This window comes from Oncorhynchus gorbuscha, linkage group LG20, assembly GCF_021184085.1.
Source record: "Oncorhynchus gorbuscha isolate QuinsamMale2020 ecotype Even-year linkage group LG20, OgorEven_v1.0, whole genome shotgun sequence".
NCBI lineage: Eukaryota > Metazoa > Chordata > Actinopteri > Salmoniformes > Salmonidae > Oncorhynchus > Oncorhynchus gorbuscha.
In genome coordinates this window covers 15,035,451-15,054,114 of record NC_060192.1, presented here as the reverse complement: position 1 = coordinate 15,054,114, position 18,664 = coordinate 15,035,451, and the positions used below count along the sequence as shown (strand labels likewise).

The 18,664-nt window shown below is 40.7% G+C and overlaps 1 protein-coding gene across 3 annotated transcripts in view; it reads left to right on the top strand.

The window, feature by feature from the left end:
- Positions 1–18,664, top strand: part of LOC124007128 (atrial natriuretic peptide receptor 2-like) — a 43,491-nt gene that overhangs the window by 12,434 nt on the left and 12,393 nt on the right. For 2 of the 3 annotated variants that reach the window (XM_046317453.1, XM_046317452.1), the window contains 8 exons: positions 3,267–3,351; positions 9,005–9,125; positions 11,081–11,176; positions 12,192–12,269; positions 14,233–14,337; positions 14,496–14,567; positions 17,891–18,050; positions 18,173–18,328. In XM_046317453.1, coding sequence (XP_046173409.1) covers positions 3,267–3,351; positions 9,005–9,125; positions 11,081–11,176; positions 12,192–12,269; positions 14,233–14,337; positions 14,496–14,567; positions 17,891–18,050; positions 18,173–18,328 — 873 coding nt within the window. The remainder of the gene's footprint in view (positions 1–3,266; positions 3,352–9,004; positions 9,126–11,080; positions 11,177–12,191; positions 12,270–14,232; positions 14,338–14,495; positions 14,568–17,890; positions 18,051–18,172; positions 18,329–18,664) is intronic. The other variant, XM_046317454.1, reaches the window with a different exon arrangement.

Here is an 18,664-nt window from a genome sequence, read left to right as displayed (position 1 = left end):
GGACTTGCTGGTGTGTTTTGGATCATTTTTGGTAGAGAGCAGAATTCATGGTTCCATCAGTCACAGCAAGTCGTCCAGGTCCTGAAGCAGCAAAGCAGCCCCAGACCATCACACCACCACCACCATATTTGACTGTTGGTATGATGTTCTCTTTCTGAAATGCTGTGTTACTTTTACGCCAGATGTAACGGACGCACACCTTCCAAAAAGTTCAACTTTTGTCTCGTCAGTCCACAGAATATTTCCCCAAGTTTTGGGGATCATCAAGATGTTTTTGACAAAAGTGAGACGAGCCTTTATGTTCTTTTTGGTCAGCAGTGGTTTTTGCCTTGGAACTCTGCCATGGATGCCATTTTTGCCCAGTCTCTTTCTTATGGTTGAGTCATGAACACTGACCTTAACTGAGGCAAGTGAGGCCTGTAGTTCTTTAGATGTTGTTGTGGGTTCTTTTGTGACCTCTTGGATGAGTCATCGCTGCGCTCTTGGGGTAATTTTGGTAGGCCGGCCACTCCTGGGAAGGTTCACCACTATTCCAAATTTTCTCCATTTGTGGATAATGGCTCTCACCGTGGTTCGCTGGAGTCCCAAAGCTTTAGAAATGTCTTTGTAACCCTTTCCAGACTGATAATGTCAATTACTTTGTTTCTCATCTGTTCCTGAATTGATTTGGATTACTTCACTTTGTTAGACAGGTTCTATTTAAGTGATTTCTTGATTCAACAGGTCTGGCAGTAATCAGGCCTGGGTGTGATAGTGAAATTGAACTCAGCTTTCCAAAAAAATGTGATTTAACCACAGTAAATTCATGATTTAACAAGGGAGGGCAATTACTTTGTCACATCGGGCCATGAAGGTTCAGATAGCTTTTTCCCTTAATAAATAAAAGTATCACTTAAACTGCATTTTGTGTTTACTTGGGTTATATTTGTGTAATATAAAAATGTGTTTGATCTGAAACATTTAAGTGGGACAAATGTTCAAGAAAATAAGAAACCAGGAAGGGGGCAAATACGTTTTCACAGCACAGTATCTATATCCACAGTAAGACGAGTCATATATCGACATAACTTGAAAGGCCGCTCAGCAAGGAAGAAGCCACTGCTCCAAAACCGCCATAAAAAAGCCAGACTTCGGTTTGCAATTGCACATGGGGACAAAGATCGTACTTTATGGAGAAATGTCCTCTGGTCTGATGAAACAAAAATTGAACTGTTTGGCCATAATGACCATCGTTATCTTTGGAGGAAAAAGGGGGAGGCTTGCACGCCGAAGAACGCCATCCCAACCGTGAAACACGGGTGGCAGCATCATGTTGTGGGGGTGCTTTGCTGCAGGAGGGACTGGTGCACTTCACAAAATAGAGGGCATCATGAGGATGTGGATATATTAAAGCAACATCTCAAGACATCGGTCAGGAGGTTAAAGCTTGGTCGCAAATGGGTCTTCCAAATGGACAATGACCCCAAGCATACTTCCAAAGTTGTGGCAAAATGGCTTAAGGACAACAAAGTCAAGGTATTGGAGTGGCCATCACAAAGCCCTGACCTCAATCCTTTTGAATATTTGTGGGCAGGACTGAAAAAGCGTGTGCGAGCAAAGAGGCCTACAAACCTGACTCAGTTACACCAGCTCTGTCAGGAGGAATGGGCCAAAATTCACCCAAGTTATTGTGGGAAGCTTGTGGAAGGCTAGTTTGACCAAATTTAACAAATTTAAAGGCAATGCTACCAAATACTAATTGAGTGTATGTAAACTTCTGACCCACTGGGAATGTGATGAAAGAAATAAAAGCTGAAAGAAATCATTCTCTCTGCTATTATTCTGACATTTCACATTCTTAAAATAAAGTGGTGATCCTAACTGACCTAAGACAGGGACTTTTTACTCAGACTAAATGTCAGGAATTGTGAAAAACTGATTTTAAATGTATTTGGCTGAGGTGTACGTAAACTTCCGACTTCAACTGTATTTCATGCGCAACATGGTTTTTCATGGAAGGCATGTATAGATGAAACATTTGAACACTGTGTAAGGAGAAACACTTATTTTGAATAAATGTGCATGTATTAGATAATAAAGAATGAAGTGAAGCTGCAATGTAGTGATATGGTATCTATAGATAACGAATGAGTGTTGCTTCTCATCACCCTCCCAATCTCTCCAACAAGTGGAGTCCATCCACAAATAATGATCTGATGTACAAATCTGGCTGTCTGTTGCCAGTGGCACAGGAGGAAGACCGGCATGATGATATACAGCATGGTTCCCAAACTGGCATGATTTTATTTGCCCCCCTCTACTTATTTCTACTTGCACATCATCATCTATCACTCCAGTGTTCATTTGCTAAATTGTAATTACTTCGCTACTGTGGCCTATTTATTGCCTTGCCTCCTTACCTCACCATTTGCACACGCTATATATAGACTTTCTTTTTTTTCTATTGTGTTTGACTGTATGCTTGTTTATTCCATGTGTTGTTGTTTGTGTCGCACTGCTTTGCTTCATCTTGGCCAGGTCGCAGTTGTAAATGAGAACTTGTTCTCAACTGGACTACCTGGTTAAATAAAAGTGGAATAAATATAAATAAAACATTCATTTTTTTATTTACAACACTAAAAACACCAACAAGTCAGCTCCAAGTCATTTTGGAAATCTGTTCCAAAGTATTCCCATGCATTTTATTTATATATATATTATGTACATTTGTATATGATCACATACTGTGTATAAGGTTTGAAATTATTATGTTTTAGTCAAATATTTTATCTGTTTGGGCTTCTTTCGGTTAATTTGCAGTCTACAAATGATTAGTAATTATGTTCCTGCTCCCAGGCCATACGCTCAAGAGAAAATCGGCCCACGGCTGAATCTAGTTGCTATACATTATGCCTGGTGAACAAGGTTAAGAGACCAATAGGATCCTGCCTTGTTTAGGAATGACCTTCTGACTCAATTAGCACGAGTTGGACTGAAGGGGAACTGGAATGACGCCCCACAGATGGTCACTTAAAGAAGAATGGTTGAAAAAGGCACATTTGAAAATACGATGTAACGAGTGGTGTGTTGAATATATCTTCAAGAAGCCACAAGTTTGAGTTGAATTTAGGCTAGTGTGGCAGTACAATTAGTTATTCTTTAGGAGTTTCAGGATTGTTGAAATGTTCCTGGTGGATATTGTGCCTGAAAGTGCAAATACAGAATATATTTATTTCAGGAATGTATAGTGGTTTTTTAAAGCAGAATTTGGTTCACTGTATTTTCAGCTCACCTTCCAGTGCTGGGGATTGTAGCTGTTGGGTCTGGCTTAGCCCTCATCATTTTTGGAATCTCCAGCTTCCTCATTTACAGGTGAGTTGTTTTGTTCATGCGGAGTAGAAATAAACATCTTTCGTCTTGGAGAGAGGGTTAGACAGAGAGAGAGGGAGCGATAGATAGTGAGATATTTATTTATAAGGAACACAAAAGGTGCCAGCATGGAATTGACATGACTGTTGCCAGGAGCAACTGCTCAGCAGCTGATGGTGCAGAAGTATGTCAGTTGCCAAGGCGAACTCCGTTACACTACCTGGCCTAAATACAGTGCCTTCAGAAAGTATTCACACTTTTTCCACATTTTGTTGTTACAGCCTGAATTTAAAATGGATTCCATTGAGAATTGTTTTGCCACTGGCCAAAATACCCCATCATGTCAAAGTGGAATTGTGTTTTTAAAATTATATATTTTTTGTTAAAAGCTGAAATGTCTTGAGTCAACCCCTTTTTTATGGCAAGCCTAAATAAATTCAGGAGTAAAAATGTGTTTAACAACTCACAATAAGTTGCATGGACGCTGTGTGCAGTAATAGTTTTTAACATGATTTTTTAATGACTACCTCATCTCTGTACCCCACACACACAGTTATCTGTAAGGTCTCTCATTTGAGCAGTGAATTTCATACACAGATTGTACCACAAAGAACAGGGAGGTTTTCCAATACCTCGCAAAGGAGGTATAAACATCTGACATTGACTATACCTTTGAGCATTGTGAAGTTATTAATTGCACTTTGGATGGTGTGTCAATACACCCAGTCACTACAAAGATACAGGCGTCCTTCCTAACTCAGTTGCCGGAGAGAAAGGAGACCGCTCAGGGATTTCATCATGAGGCCAATGCTGTTATTGCTGCCAAAGGTGCTTCTACAAAGTATTGACTCAGGGGTGGGAATACTTATGTACAGTTGAATTCGGAAGTTTACGTACACCTTAGCCAAATACATTTAAACTCAGTTTTTCACAGTTCTTGACATTTAATCCTCGTAAACAATTTCCTGTCTTAGTTCAGTTAGGATCATCACTTTATTTTAAGAATATGAAATGTCAGAATAATAGCAGAGAGAATTATTTATTTCAGGTTTTATTTCTTTCATCACATTCCCAGTGGGTCAGAAGTTTACATACACACAATTAGTATTTGGTAGCATTGCCTTAACATTGTTTAACTTGGGTCAAACATTTTGGGTAATCTTCCACAAGCTTCACACAGTAAATTGGGTGAATTTTGGCCCATTCCTCCTGACAGAGTCAGGTATGTAGGCCTCTTTGCTCGCATACGCTTTTTCAGTCCTGCCCACCAATTTTCTATAGGATTGAGGTCAGAGCTTTGTGATGGCCACTCCATTACTTTGACTTTGTTGTCCTTAAGCCATTTTGCCACAACTTTGAAATTATGCTTGGGGTCATTGTCCATTTGGAAGACCCATTTGCGACCAAGCTTTAACTTGACAGACCGATGTCTTGATGTTGCTTCAATATATCCACATAATTTTCCATCCTCATGATGCCCTCTATTTTGTGATGTGCACCAGTCCCTCCTGCAGCAAAGCACCCCCACAACATGATGCTGCCACCCCCGTGCTTCACGGTTGGGATGGTGTTCTTCAGCTTGCAAGCCTCCCCCTTTTCCCTCCAAATGTAACGATGGTCCTTATGGCCAAACGGTTCTATTTTTGTTTCATCAGACCAGAGGACATTTCTTCAAAAGTATGATCTTTGTCCCCATATGCAGTTGCAAACCGTAGTCTGGCTTTTTTATGGCGGTTTTGGAGCAGTGGCTTCTTCCTTGCTGAGCTGCCTTTTAGGTTATGTCGATATAGGACTCGTTTTACTGTGGATATAGATACTTATGTACCTGTTTCCTCCAGCATCTTCACAAGGTCCATTGCTGTTCTGCTGTTGCTGGATTGATTTGCACTTTTCGCACCAAAGTACGTTGATCTCTAGGAGACAGAAGGTGTCCTCTTCCTGAGCGGTATGGTGGCTGCGTGGTCCCACAGTGTTTATACTTGCGTACTATTGTTTGTACAGATGAATGTGGTACATTCAGGCGTTTGGAAATTTCTCCAATGGATGAACCAAACTTGTGGAGGTCTACAATTTTTTTCTGAGGACTTGGCTGATTTCTTTTGATTTTCCCATGATGTCAAGCAAAGAGGCAGTGAGTTTGAAGGTAGGCCTTGAAATACATCCACAGATACACCTCCAATTGACTCAAATTATGTCAATTAGCCTATCAGAAGCTTCTAAAGCCATTACATAATGTTCTGGAATTTTCCAAGCTGTTTAAAGGCACAGTCAACTTAGTGTATGTAAACATCTGACCCACAGGAATTGTGATACAGTGAATTATAAGTGAAATAATCTGTCTGTAAACAATTGTGGAATAATTACTTGTGTCATGCACAAAGTAGATGCACTAACTGACTTGCCAAAACTATAGTTTGTTAATTCACAAGAAATTTGTGGAGAGGTTGAAAAACGAGTTTTAATGACTCCAACATAAGTGTATGTAAACTTCCAATTTCAACTGTACATACTTACTCATTCAAAGGTTTTCTTTATTTTTACTATTTTCTACATTGTAGAAAAGTAATGAAGACATCAAAACTATGGATAACACATATGGAATCATGTGAGATATTCTTCTGTGAGATTTTTGTATTTCATATGAAATAAATTAGCAAAAAATTCTAAAAACACATTTTCACCTTGTCATTATGTGGTATTGTGTGTAGATGGGTGAGGAAAAACATTTGATTTAATCCATTTAGAATTTGGCCTGAAACACAGCAAAACGTGTAATAAGTCCAGGGGTATGTATACTTTCTGAAGGCACTGTAGTTGTAACGCCTGCATCGTTACACTCGCATAATAATCATTAACATGTTACTTTCTTATTATTCTTTACACTGAATGTAGACTGAGATCTTTGTTTGATCCCCACTCGCATTGTATGAACTTTGCTACAAACATGTTTGTGAACTGATCTAGAGTTGTAGTGAGTTTTCAGAAATAAGTTATAGTTTTGCATAATTGGCTTTTTAATTGCGTGGCAAAAAAAACACCCGTGTGCTTATGCATCTGCTGGAAAAATAATTGGTACTCTGAACCCTGTCTATCTAGAGAAACATGTGAATGTTTGCGCTTGCTCTTCATGCAGTCGGAGTTTTGAGCTATAAATAAAAGCATCTACTGTCACCTCAAATATTGATGTTAACATTGTCCATCACAGGTGGAACCTTGATAATTCATATTAATTCTGTTTTAAATATTAAAACATTAATTTGCCTCTCTATTTGTCAGGATGTTAATGACCAAAGCTTTATCATTACTTATCACAGTTTCTTTCAAATGTATGCCGGGACCTCCCGGGTGGCGCAGTGGTCGAGGGGTCTGTGCCACCAGAGACTCTGGGTTCGCACCCAGGCTCTGTCGCAGCCGGCCACGACCGGGAGGTCCGTGGGCGACGCACAATTGGCTAGTCTCGTCCGGGTTAGAGAGGGTTTGGCCGGTAGGGATATCCTTGTCTCATCGCGCACCAGCGACTCCTGTGGCGGGCCGGGCGCAGTGCACGCTAAACCAGGTCGCCAGGTACACAGTGTTTCCTCCGACACATTGGTGCGGCTGGCTTCCGGGTTGGATGCGCTCTGTGTTAAGAAGCAGTGCGGCTTGGTTGGGTTGTGTTTCGGAGGACGAATAGCTTTCGACCTTCGTCTCTCCCGAGCCCGTACGGGAGTTGTAGCGATGAGACAAGATATTAACTACTAACAATTTGATACCACGAAATTGGGGAGAAAAGGGGGTAAAAAAATGTATGTCTTTGAGACTGAAAAGTGAAACAGAAACAAGTGCATATTTGTGGGCCATTAGCTTTAAATGATACTCCATGGTTTGGTCATATATGGGGTTCTCTTATACCAAATGTGAACACACATATTTGTGGGCCATTAGCTTTAAATGATACTCCATGGTTTGGTCATATATGGGGTTCTCTTATACCAAATGTGAACACACATTTTCTCACGGACGTCACCATTTATTGTGTGATTTTCTTCCATGTGTATCGTGCACCATTCAAAGGAGGGTCAGCTTAGCTTTCTAATGACGTCTGACTAGGGTTTAAATGTGTGTGCAGTGTGAGGGGGAAGTTGAGCAGAACCTACTAGGCTATGTAGTTTAATGGAGAGTTGGTCCAGCAAAGGTATTCACATATGGGATTTATGAAACAATAGAGCTAGTGTGGAGCCCCACACTCTGGTGCTGCGGCTGCCAGAGGCCTGCAAATGAAGGCCTTTAAATAGAAAAATACTTTTTTGGAAGAGATAATTGGTTTAATGGTGTTTCCTGCCCTGAAAGGTTGTGCTGCTCCCCTGCAATGATGTGAAATTTCCATTCTTCCATACGGGCACAGTCCAGAGAGCTTATATACCCACCGGCATGGAACAAATAACGTTACAAAATTGATTGTTTGTTGATTTGTGTATCTGGTTTTTGTTTTTACTAATTGTAGCTGATCAGACACCAACTTATCTTGTAGTTCTTATTGTTTGGTACAACTTACGTCTGTTTTTGAAGTTTCTGAATTTAAACCCTATTAAAAGCAGAATTTAAAACAGTTTCCTGCTTAGTCAAGGAGTTACTTGAAAGCCCAGTGCCTTTTTTAATACTCTAAACTGTCTGGAATGCAGGGCCATGGAGGTTTTCAATGTTAGGACCCAGCAAAAGTTTGACTTGAAAATGTGCTCTAAAAGAAACAAATAATAGTTTCTTTTGGGGCCAACTCGGGTGGCTCAGTAGAAGCATAAAATCCACCAATATGCAAACGCTGCAATAATCCACTGCCACCATCTGGAAGTGTTTTACACCTTTTAGATTGGCCTGGAATGTGTGGGCTGTGCTCTTTTCAATGTGTCAAACTAATAAGGATTTCCCCCGCAAAATGCTCACTTTCTCAACATGCTTGAGGAAAATAGTTTAATTTTAAAAACATGGACTTTTTGCAGCAAATCGGTGAATGCTGAGAAACACCAGGTCCTGAGAGATCTGCACCAGATGTGTTGATTCACTTGGATATTTTTTTCCCAAGTCTCGGAGTGACTGCCAGTTATACTGGTGTTTTAAAAATAACAGCAGAAAAAACGTCCTGAAATCAGTGACCTGAAAATTAAAATGTCAATAAATATTTAAGTGGGCTATTTTTGGTCACCCAGTATTTTCTGTTGGCCTGTTAACTTGCAGTTACAGTAACTTGCCGTTCGATCAACATCACGGAGGAAGCATTGTAGCATTACATTATTACAGACTTATTATTCACTATACCACAACTTATATTTGATCATTTGTTTAGTAGAGCTGTTTACTATTCAAACTATACCCTCTGACAGTGTTAGACTACTGAACCCAAATCATTCAACAACTGCATTTAACAGATAGTATCTGAGAAAATATCACTGACAAAAAGATGAATATCTCATTTGAAATGGCAACTTTCAATTCTGTTGAAAAATCACAAATACATTGCTCATCGGTAATGATTCTGTCATGGCTGATGATTCTGTCATTTCTGTTTCACCAATCTGATAACAACCATTCCATGCATACTGCATCCACATGTGAGCGTTCAGTTCTGTGCCTTTGTTGTAAACCCCTTTAATAATGTGTCCTCCTGCTGTTCCTGTTGAAGGAAGCTGAAGCTGGAGAAGGAGTTGGCTGGAATGCTGTGGAGGATAAAGTGGGAGGACCTGCAGTTTGAGAGCCCCAACAAATACCCCAAAAAAGCAGGCAGCCGTCTGACACTCTCACAGGTACGTTTGTCTCTGAAATATCCTGTCAAGACTCAAGAGTTCAAACCAATGAATGGTCTGTAGTATGTTGTATATTAGTCATTCAGAGCAATCTCATATTATGACATGCTGGTTGCCTAAAATATTTCTTCACAATTTGATCTTAATATTGAATTTCAATTTATCAGTACCGTAGTCCTGGCACTGCAGTACATCAGAGATTAAGACGTTCTTGCTTCTCTGGCCGATTAGAATTCCATTTTAGTCAGTGAAATGAAAGGCTCATCCTCTCTATACACCTAGAGTATCACAGAGGATAGATATCTGTCTCTGGGTTCTATTATTGATGTCATTAATTGTTTAGTAGCAAACAAAATAGCAAACATGGCATTAACATGCGTTAACATGTCAGTGTCTACATACAGAACATGTTTTACACCGAGAGAGAAACAGAGAAAGACAGAGCAGGAGTGAAAGAGTGTCCAAATCATTTGTTAGTTTACACATTCTTGAAAGTCTTCCCGGGGGTTTATTGAAGGTTGCAGGGCTTGCAATGGCAGACTCATATTAATATTAACTGATTGTTACAATATCCCCAAGTCTGGCCCATACATACATACAATTCATATGTTGTTGTTTTTTATATTACAACAGTTGCTTCGAGAAAGAGATTTTGTTTAACAAAGTAATAGCTTGTCGACAAAATGATTGGCACTCGTTTTATTTTCATGTTATCTGACCATAGCACCACCTGGAGTTTGATCAACTGCATTGGCACATTGGATTGGAACCGGTGCTTTGGTCAGGTGACATGAAAATAGAGCTCTTTGGCCACACACGCCAGTGGTGGGTTTGGCGATGAAAAACAGAAGCATATGCAGAAAAATGTGGTTGTGGATCTTTTTTATGTTTTTTTCTTCCACTGGTCCTGGGGCCCTTGTATCATGAACTATACCAAGTACCAGGACATTTGAGACTAAACCTGGTTGCCTCTGCCAGGAGGCTTGACACTTGGCTGCAAGTGCATCTTCTAGCAAGACAGCAACCCCAAGCACTAATCATAATCCACAAAGAAATGGTTAATTGGCCATAAAATCAACATTTTGCAATGGTCATCTCAGTCTCCGGACATGAACGACATTGAAACCCTGTAGTTTGAAGTGAAGAGGGCAGTTCATAAGAGCAGAGTAGAGTAATATCAAGGATCTGAAGATTCTGTGGAGGAATGGTCTAAGATCCCTCCCAATGTGTTCTCCAATCTCATACAATTTGTTTGAAAAAGGCTCAGTGTCATTATCTTCACAAGGGGAGAGTGAGAGTATTGCAAACAGGGGTGCTACTCGTTTTTTAAATAATATTTTTTATTATTTGTTAAACAAAATCTGTTTCTCTGAGCAATTATATATATATATTTTAGCATACAATATAGCTCAGTATTTGTATTATTTTAGTCTTTTTTTTTGCTCGTCTTTATCAAGGGTGCCAATAATTACACACTTACAGTACACATGTACAGGAATTCATGCACACACTTTCTTCATTACAAGTTTTACAGTCCAATTCCTGGGATAAAACTGTGGAAAACATGTTGATTTACAAAACAAATGTATTTTCCAGTATGCCATGTGTTGCCATTTGCATTATTTACTAATATGTGGTGCATGCTGACACTTAATATATTCCCTCACTCCCTTTTCATTCACCCTGTGCACGCTCGTTCCTACACGTACATCTCCCCATAATTCTGTTTGGCATATGAACACATGCCAATTCTTCATTTACCTGGCAAATATACACTGAGCCTTTTTCAAAAAAGTTTTGAGATATGAATAAAATGTTCCATCTCTGAAAATAACTAAATTGTATCAGTGAACATTGTATCGTTGCATTGTATATTTGTACATTTAATAATAACCAAACTGAACCTAATTGTAGTGTACCTGAACATTTCTCTGACTGTATCTTATCTGAGAAAGGATACTTGTTACTCCTTCCAGAGAGGCTCCAGCTACGGCTCCTTGATAACTGCCCATGGAAAATATCAGCTATTTGCTAAAACAGGCTATTTTAAGGTAAGGCTTTCTGAGTTCTGATATCTTCAACTCCTGCTCACTCCTTCACACCCACACATGTGCATGCTCACAGAGGGGATGGATAGGAGAGTGGGCGAGCTCCGCAGAGCTCAGCTCAGATGGCTGGTGAGACACAGAGTGTGGTTCACATCCCACCTCGCAGTCTGGACACCGCTAGCAACTTGTTGTTGTTGTTTCTGTTTAACGAGTCTATTGAGAGGGTGGAGGAATATAATAGCAATGTCAGGCCTTGAATGTTGATACGTGGCTGTTGGCTACATGTAACAATTTAGTTTGTTCTTCTATTCAACCATATAGGATTATATCCCTTATGATCAAGTATCCAAAGTTTGTGTATTTTTCTCAGTTTTTCGAGTTAGAATTCACACCTTGGATTTGATGGTACTTTCTCTGTAGATTGACTTATCTTTACATATCAAAGTGACATATATAACTCTCCATCTCCGTAGCATAGAACAGATGTTAAATATAGCTGGCATATACCATACACTATTATATCTACACTATAGTCCCGTGTGTTTTCCCCTTTACCTTTCAAGAATTCTGTGAAAAATATGCGTAGATATGTTCCCATTAGCATTATATTTGTCCTTTTCATTCTTCCCAATGAATGAATGCCTGTCCGTCACACAGATCCCATAGATGGTCACATTTAGGTCTCTCCTATTGAATTGTCACAGTCATAGAAAAATAATACTATAGGCCAGGGTTTCCCAAACTCGGTCCTGGGGCCTCGCAGGGGTGCCATTTTGTTTTTGCCCACTACACAGCTGATTCAAATAATCAAAGCTTGATGATAAGTTGATTCTTTGAATGAGCTGTGTAGTGCTAGGGCAAAAACTAAAACGTGCACCCAAGGGGGTGACCCAGGACTGAGTTTGGGAAACCCTACTAAAGAACATATCTCTATAGTCCCAGTACACTACACAGCAGTCTGTCGCTCAACCTGCAGTAGAAGGTTTTTAATCTCTATCTCTTTATCTCTTTGACACAGGGCAACCTGGTGGCCATCAAACACGTGAACAAGAAGAGGATCGAGCTGACCAGACAAGTGCTGTTCGAGCTCAAACATGTAAGTCCAGACCAGTACCCAATGTTTTACTGTGTATGTCTGCTGTTATTGCTTAAAGTTATTGTCATAAAGTCTGGTGGGTTGTTTAACTCCTTACTGCTTCACTGCAGAGGGGTATCCATTCCTGAAGCGTTTGTTAAGATTAGTCCAGCGAGTGGTCTTTTCCCTCTTATACGTCATTGATGATTTAGTGTTATTGGCTGCTATAGAGACCACTCACCCGATTTCCCCAGGTTTGAACCAGTCACCGATGAAAGGACTTGAGTCTAAACTAGTAAACAGTCTGACCCTCCTGGACTAGAGTTGAATGTCCCTTTACCGGGGCCCTGCCTCATGTTGTTTTAGGCGAGCATGCCTCTGTTTATGACCCCTCTGCAGCAGCAGTATTAGAATGAGGCTCTCCCACTGGGGTGGTAAAACCAGTGTGGGCATTGGGGGGTGTGTGCTGAATCATTACCAAGTTGTTCGAAGGAAGGGCCTCTTTCACGCCGCTACAGGAGATGTCTTATTACTGAACCTGTGCTGCTGCTGTTAAAGACTCAGATCCTCAAACGTCCTCCAACATCAGCTGCAACAGCTGTGGATGAAGAAAATTGTCTCCCTTTTGGGAATAACTTTTTATGAGACAGTGACGGAGAAATGTGGAAAAAAAGAATACGTCCGACTTGAAACACGATGTGGGAACGACAAAACACTGCTGAAACATATTAGTTTGAGGCTAATGAAAGGCCAGACGTTAGTCAGTGCTATTATCGGATCTCTGGGTCTGTATTAATTGAGTTATCATCTGTGCCATGGATAAGGCTCTGGGCAGCCGAGCCCCCACCGCCTCGCTCTCTCGCTCTGAACTGTGGCCCAGTGGATGGGAAGGCCCTGGATGCCTCTACTCAGCGATGGAGGGTGGGCGGCGCACTCAGGAGAGACACCAGTCTGAGCTGGCTGCTCATCAGACGCCCCAGGGACCTGATCGGCTGTCAGTTCCCCGCTCATGAAAGAGCCGACCAGATGAGGGAGAGAGGGGCCTGCCAATGGAAACTTAACCGTTTGTCTTTGAGGCTATCCTCCCCCTCTTCTCTCCTATCCTCCCTTTGCTAGTGTTCCGCAGGGGAAATTATTTAGGCCAAAGGGTATGCTAACTTCTCCTGAGCTGTGAAACAGGAGCAACTGACTCCCTGGTTTTGGTGTTTCAGCAGCTGTCACTCACCTCTGTTAGTGAATCGGCCCCAAACCAAAACACACTGTACAGGTTATTCTCACTGTTTTTGGAAGTTTCACACTGCTCAGAGATATGATGTACATCCTCCCTGCCAGGGCATGGATGTATTGAAACAGAGAGGATGTGTGGACTGGATTCAATTTTGCTCTGTTGTTTATACATACACATCATATAGAACTTTTAAATATAGAGCACGCAACGCTTTCCTATGTGACAAGCCCGAACATCATTTATAGGATTTTGTTTTGTATGCTTTTATTTGACATGATTCATTTTTGGATGAGATCCCAGGTTGTAAAAAGAGGACATGGAATTAATGATAATTTTCCATGTAGTGCCTTTTACACGTTTGACTGCTATGCACTCATATTAGAGCCCAGTACCTCCTTTCAACACCTCTGCATTTTTTCACATGCTGTAAGTTCCCACAACACTACCTCATTCATAACCTCCCGGCCCAAGTTATTCACATGCACGTGTCAACTGGATGGCCAATGAGGGAATGCTATACTCAACGTGTAGAAAAGACACTGTACCAAAACCTGCACGCTGTAAATGGACTATTCTGATGAGGTGCTTTTTTTGGGGTTGCTTTTCTAGAAAGGAAAAACCATATCTATATATATATATATATATGTGAGTGAGTGAGTGAGTGAGTGAGTGAGTGAGTGAGTGAGTGAGTGAGTGAGTGAGTGAGTGAGTGAGTGAGTGAGTGAGATATTTGAATGTCAATTTGTTTGTTTACAGATGAGAGATGTGCAGTTCAATCATTTAACCAGATTCATCGGTGCCTGCATTGACCCTCCCAACAACTGCATCGTGACTGAATATTGTCCCAGAGGTAGTCTTCAGGTAAGATCTCACAATCATTCCGTTTCATATTGAAATGACCATTCGGTGTGGTCTTGCTAATTTTATTATTCATTCATATGATGGATACGTTATGTGAAACAGGGCGATGTCAGATGAATTAGAGCGATGTCAGCTGAAAATTGTACTTCTACTTCCAGGACATTTTGGAGAATGAGAGCATCAACCTGGACTGGATGTTCCGCTATTCACTCATCAACGACATAGTCAAGGTATGTGTCCTGTTTGACAGCAGCCAACAATACATGTACTATGATTGTAACTGCAGTTGGGTTGTTTTGAGGTCACATGGGTACCTTATTAGGGCGGCGCACAATTGGCCCAGCGTCGTCCGGGTTAGGGGAGGGTTTGGCCGGGCTAGGCTATCATTGTAAATAAGAATTTGTTCTTAACTGACTTGCCTAGTTAAGTAAAGGTTCAATAAGAATGTCTAATGAATATTAGAGAGAGTATGTATTGATGTAGCACATGTGGATGTGTGAAACTTCCTTCTCAGGCTAAAGTGTCCCCACTTACACCAGCGAATAGCAAGCTTTTTGCGTGGCGCCGACTCGTAACACGTTTCAGGAGGGCGGTCACGTGAGCTAGCAAGACAGAGGTCTTGGGTTCGAGCCTCGTCATGAGCTGAATCAGGAGGAGGTGTTGCTCGCTAATCAAGCAGTGTGACGCCCTTTACATTGGCATCACACTTTGTGATGATGACCGAAAAACTTCACTCTGTTCTCATAGACCAGAAATAACATAGTAGATTTCAATCCGGGACACTTAAATTCGTATGATATGTTATGTTTGGTGTGGTTACATAAGTCAGACGGTTACTTAAGGCAAAACCAGCAGTGGCTGGGCGTATAACACGAACGTCTAGCTACCCAAAGGTTGTGTGCTTGAATCTCATTACGGACCACCTTAGCATATTAGGTAATTAGTAACTTTGCAACTATTTAATACTTTCTAGCTACTTTGCAACTTTTTAACATGTTAGCTCACCCTTCCCCCACACATAATTTTTTCTTGGTAGTCTTAAACAAATTTACTTTGAAACTAAAGTATACACCTCACACACATGGTTATGGGCTTTAAAAAAAGAGGACGCCTGTAGCATGTCAGATATAGAGTTGAAATGTATTACATTTAGAATTTTCATCCCAATATTACATTTTATATACAGGACCAGTCAAGTGTTTGGACACCTACTGATTCAAGGGTTTTTCTTAATTTCTTACTATTTTCTACATTGTAGAAGTGTAGTGAATACATCAAAACTATTAAATAACACATATGGAATCATGTAGTAACCACAAGCGTTAAACAACTCAAAATATAGTTTATATTTGAGTTTATTGATGACAACTTTGCACACTCTTGGCATTCTCTCAACCAACTACATGAGGTAGTCACCTGGAATGCATTTCAAGTAAATTTGTGGAATTTCTTTCCTTAATGCATTTGAGCTAATCAGTTGTGTTGTGACAAGGTAGGGGTGGTATACAAAAGATAGCCCAATTTGGTAAAAGACCAAGTCCATGTTATGGCAAGAACAGCTAAATTAAGCACAGAGAAATGACAGTTCATCATTACTTTAAGACATGAAGGTTCGTCAATCCGGAAAATTTCAAGAACTTTGAAAGTTTCTTCAAGTGCAGTCGCAAAAACGATCATGCTCTATGATGAAACTGGCTCTCACGAGGACCGCCACAGGAAAGGAAGACCTTAGTCACCTCTGCTGTAGAGGATAAGTTCATTAGAATGACCAGACTCAGAAATTGCAGCCCAAATAAATGATTCATAGAGTTCAAGTAACAGACGCATCTCAACATCAACTGTTCAGAGGAATCAGGTCTTCATGGTTGAATTGTTGCAAAGAAACCACTACTAAAGGACACCAATAATACGAAGAGGCTTGCTTGGGCCAAGAAACACGAGCAATGGACATTAGACATGTGTAAATCTGTCTTTTGGTATGATGAGGCCAAATTTTGGATTTTTGGCTCCAACTGCTGTGTCTTTCTGAGAGTAGGTGGACAGATGATCTTCGCATGTGTTGTGCCCACCATGACGCATGGAGGAGGAGGTGTGATGGTGTGGGGGTGCTTTGCTGGTGACACTGTCAGTGATTTATTTAGAATTCAAGGCACACTTAACCAGCATGGCTACCAAAGTATTCTACACTGATACGCCATTCCATCTGGTTTGCGTTTAGTGGGACTATCATTTGTTTTTCAACAGAACAATGACCCAACAAACCTCCAGGCAGTGTAAGGGCTATTTGATCAAGAAGGAGAGTGATGTAGTGCTGCATCAGATGACCTGGCCTTCACAATCACTTGACCTCAACCCAATTGAGATGGTTTGGGATGAGTTGGACCGCAGAGTGAAGGAAAAGTAGCCAACAAGAGCTCCGCGTATGTGGGAATTCCTTCGAGACTGTTGGAAAAGCATTCCTCATGAAGCTGGTTGAGAGAATGCCGGCTGTGCAAAGCTGTCATCAAGGCAAAGGGTGGCTACTTTCGATATTTAGATATTTAGATTTGTTTTTAACACTTTTTTTGTTACTACATGATTCCATATGTGTTATTTTATAGTTTTGATGTCTTCAATATTATTATACAATGTAGAACATTTTAAAAATAAAGAAAAACCCTTGAATGAGTAGGTGTATCCAAGCTTTTGACTGGTACTGTACATCACAAAAGACTGATTTAACATTCCACCCATGAGGCCACTAGCTCGTTTGACTGCAGGAAAGGACTACCCCTTTAACCCAACTCTTAACCGTAACCCCTCTTACCCCTAGCCTTGCTAACGTCACCCACCTAGCTAGCGTTAGCCACCTACCTAATATAAGCCACAAAAAAATTGCAATTTGTAACATATCATACAAATTGTAACATCATATGTAATGTAACATTTCATGCTACAGGGAAACAGATTTACATTTACTATGTTACATCTACCCCTGAGTCCAGGTTGAAAACTTAGAAAGCAACATAATGACAACATCGCTACAAAATTCCTTCCGCTTAATCAAATGTAATCATCCATGTATTTTCAGTAATTATTTTTAGCCTGCTCTAACAAAAGGGCTTTTTTTATGTGGATCATGGAGGAAATTAACCAAATTGCTGTTAAAATAACAGTCTGTCAAGCTGTCAACAACAGGGACTTTCTAACAAGCAAAGGCACTATAAGCCACATTCTGACATACGCTCCTACAAATATTAGACATATATATATATTTTTTTTAACCTTTATTTAACTAGGCAAGTCAGTTAAGAACAAATTCTTATTTTCAATGACGGCCTAGGAACAGTGGGTTAACTACCTGTACAGGGGCAGAACAACAGATTTGTACCTTGTCAGCTCGGGGATTTGAACTTGCAACCTTCCGGTTACCAGCCCAACGCTCTAACCACATTTCCATTTCGATCAAACTCAAAACACATTATTTCCACGTGATCAGATGTGTATGTTTTCATGTATGCTATACTGTAGGATATTTGTTTTTGAACGGTCAATTTAATGCTTGCTCCGCCAGGGAATGAACTATCTTCACAACAGCTACATCGGCTCCCATGGAAATCTCAAGTCATCTAATTGTGTGGTGGACAGTCGATTTGTGTTGAAAATTACGGATTACGGCCTGGCCAGTTTCCGTTCATCATGTGAAAATGACGACTCGCACGCACTCTATGCAAGTAGGTCAACATTGTCAGCCGAGGTGATCACTTTGCCTCTTCACCAATGGAAGAAAACAAAATGGAGGATTGGATAAAGGAGAAGATGCTCAGTGGTTAATGTGAGTTTGTTGTGTTTCTAGAGAAGCTGTGGACGGCCCCTGAGTTGTTGATCTACGACAGACACCCTCCACAGGGCACCCAGAAAGGAGACGTGTACAGCTTTGGCATCATACTACAGGAGATAGCCCTGAGGAATGGACCCTTCTATGTGGACGGCATGGATCTGAGCCCCAAAGGTAAAACTAATTATGCTAATAAATGCAGGTTGGCATTTATTGTAATGACTCATGTACTGGAGGCAGCTCTGCAGAGTGGTCACTAACTGGCACAGCCACAAAGTCATCAAATCTGATTTTAAACCTAACCTTAACCACTCTGCTAACCCTAATGCCTAACCCTTAACATGAATTAAGACCAAAAAGACTAACTTTTTTGCCCCATTTCCTCCTTCATGCATGTTCCCTAATGCATAAAGAAAATCATCTTCCGGGTTGGACCTCTCCAGTCCTTGGCTCAAGGGCTGCAGTACTGCTGGTTTCAGTTCTCCCTAGGACTTTATGGATCGATCAATT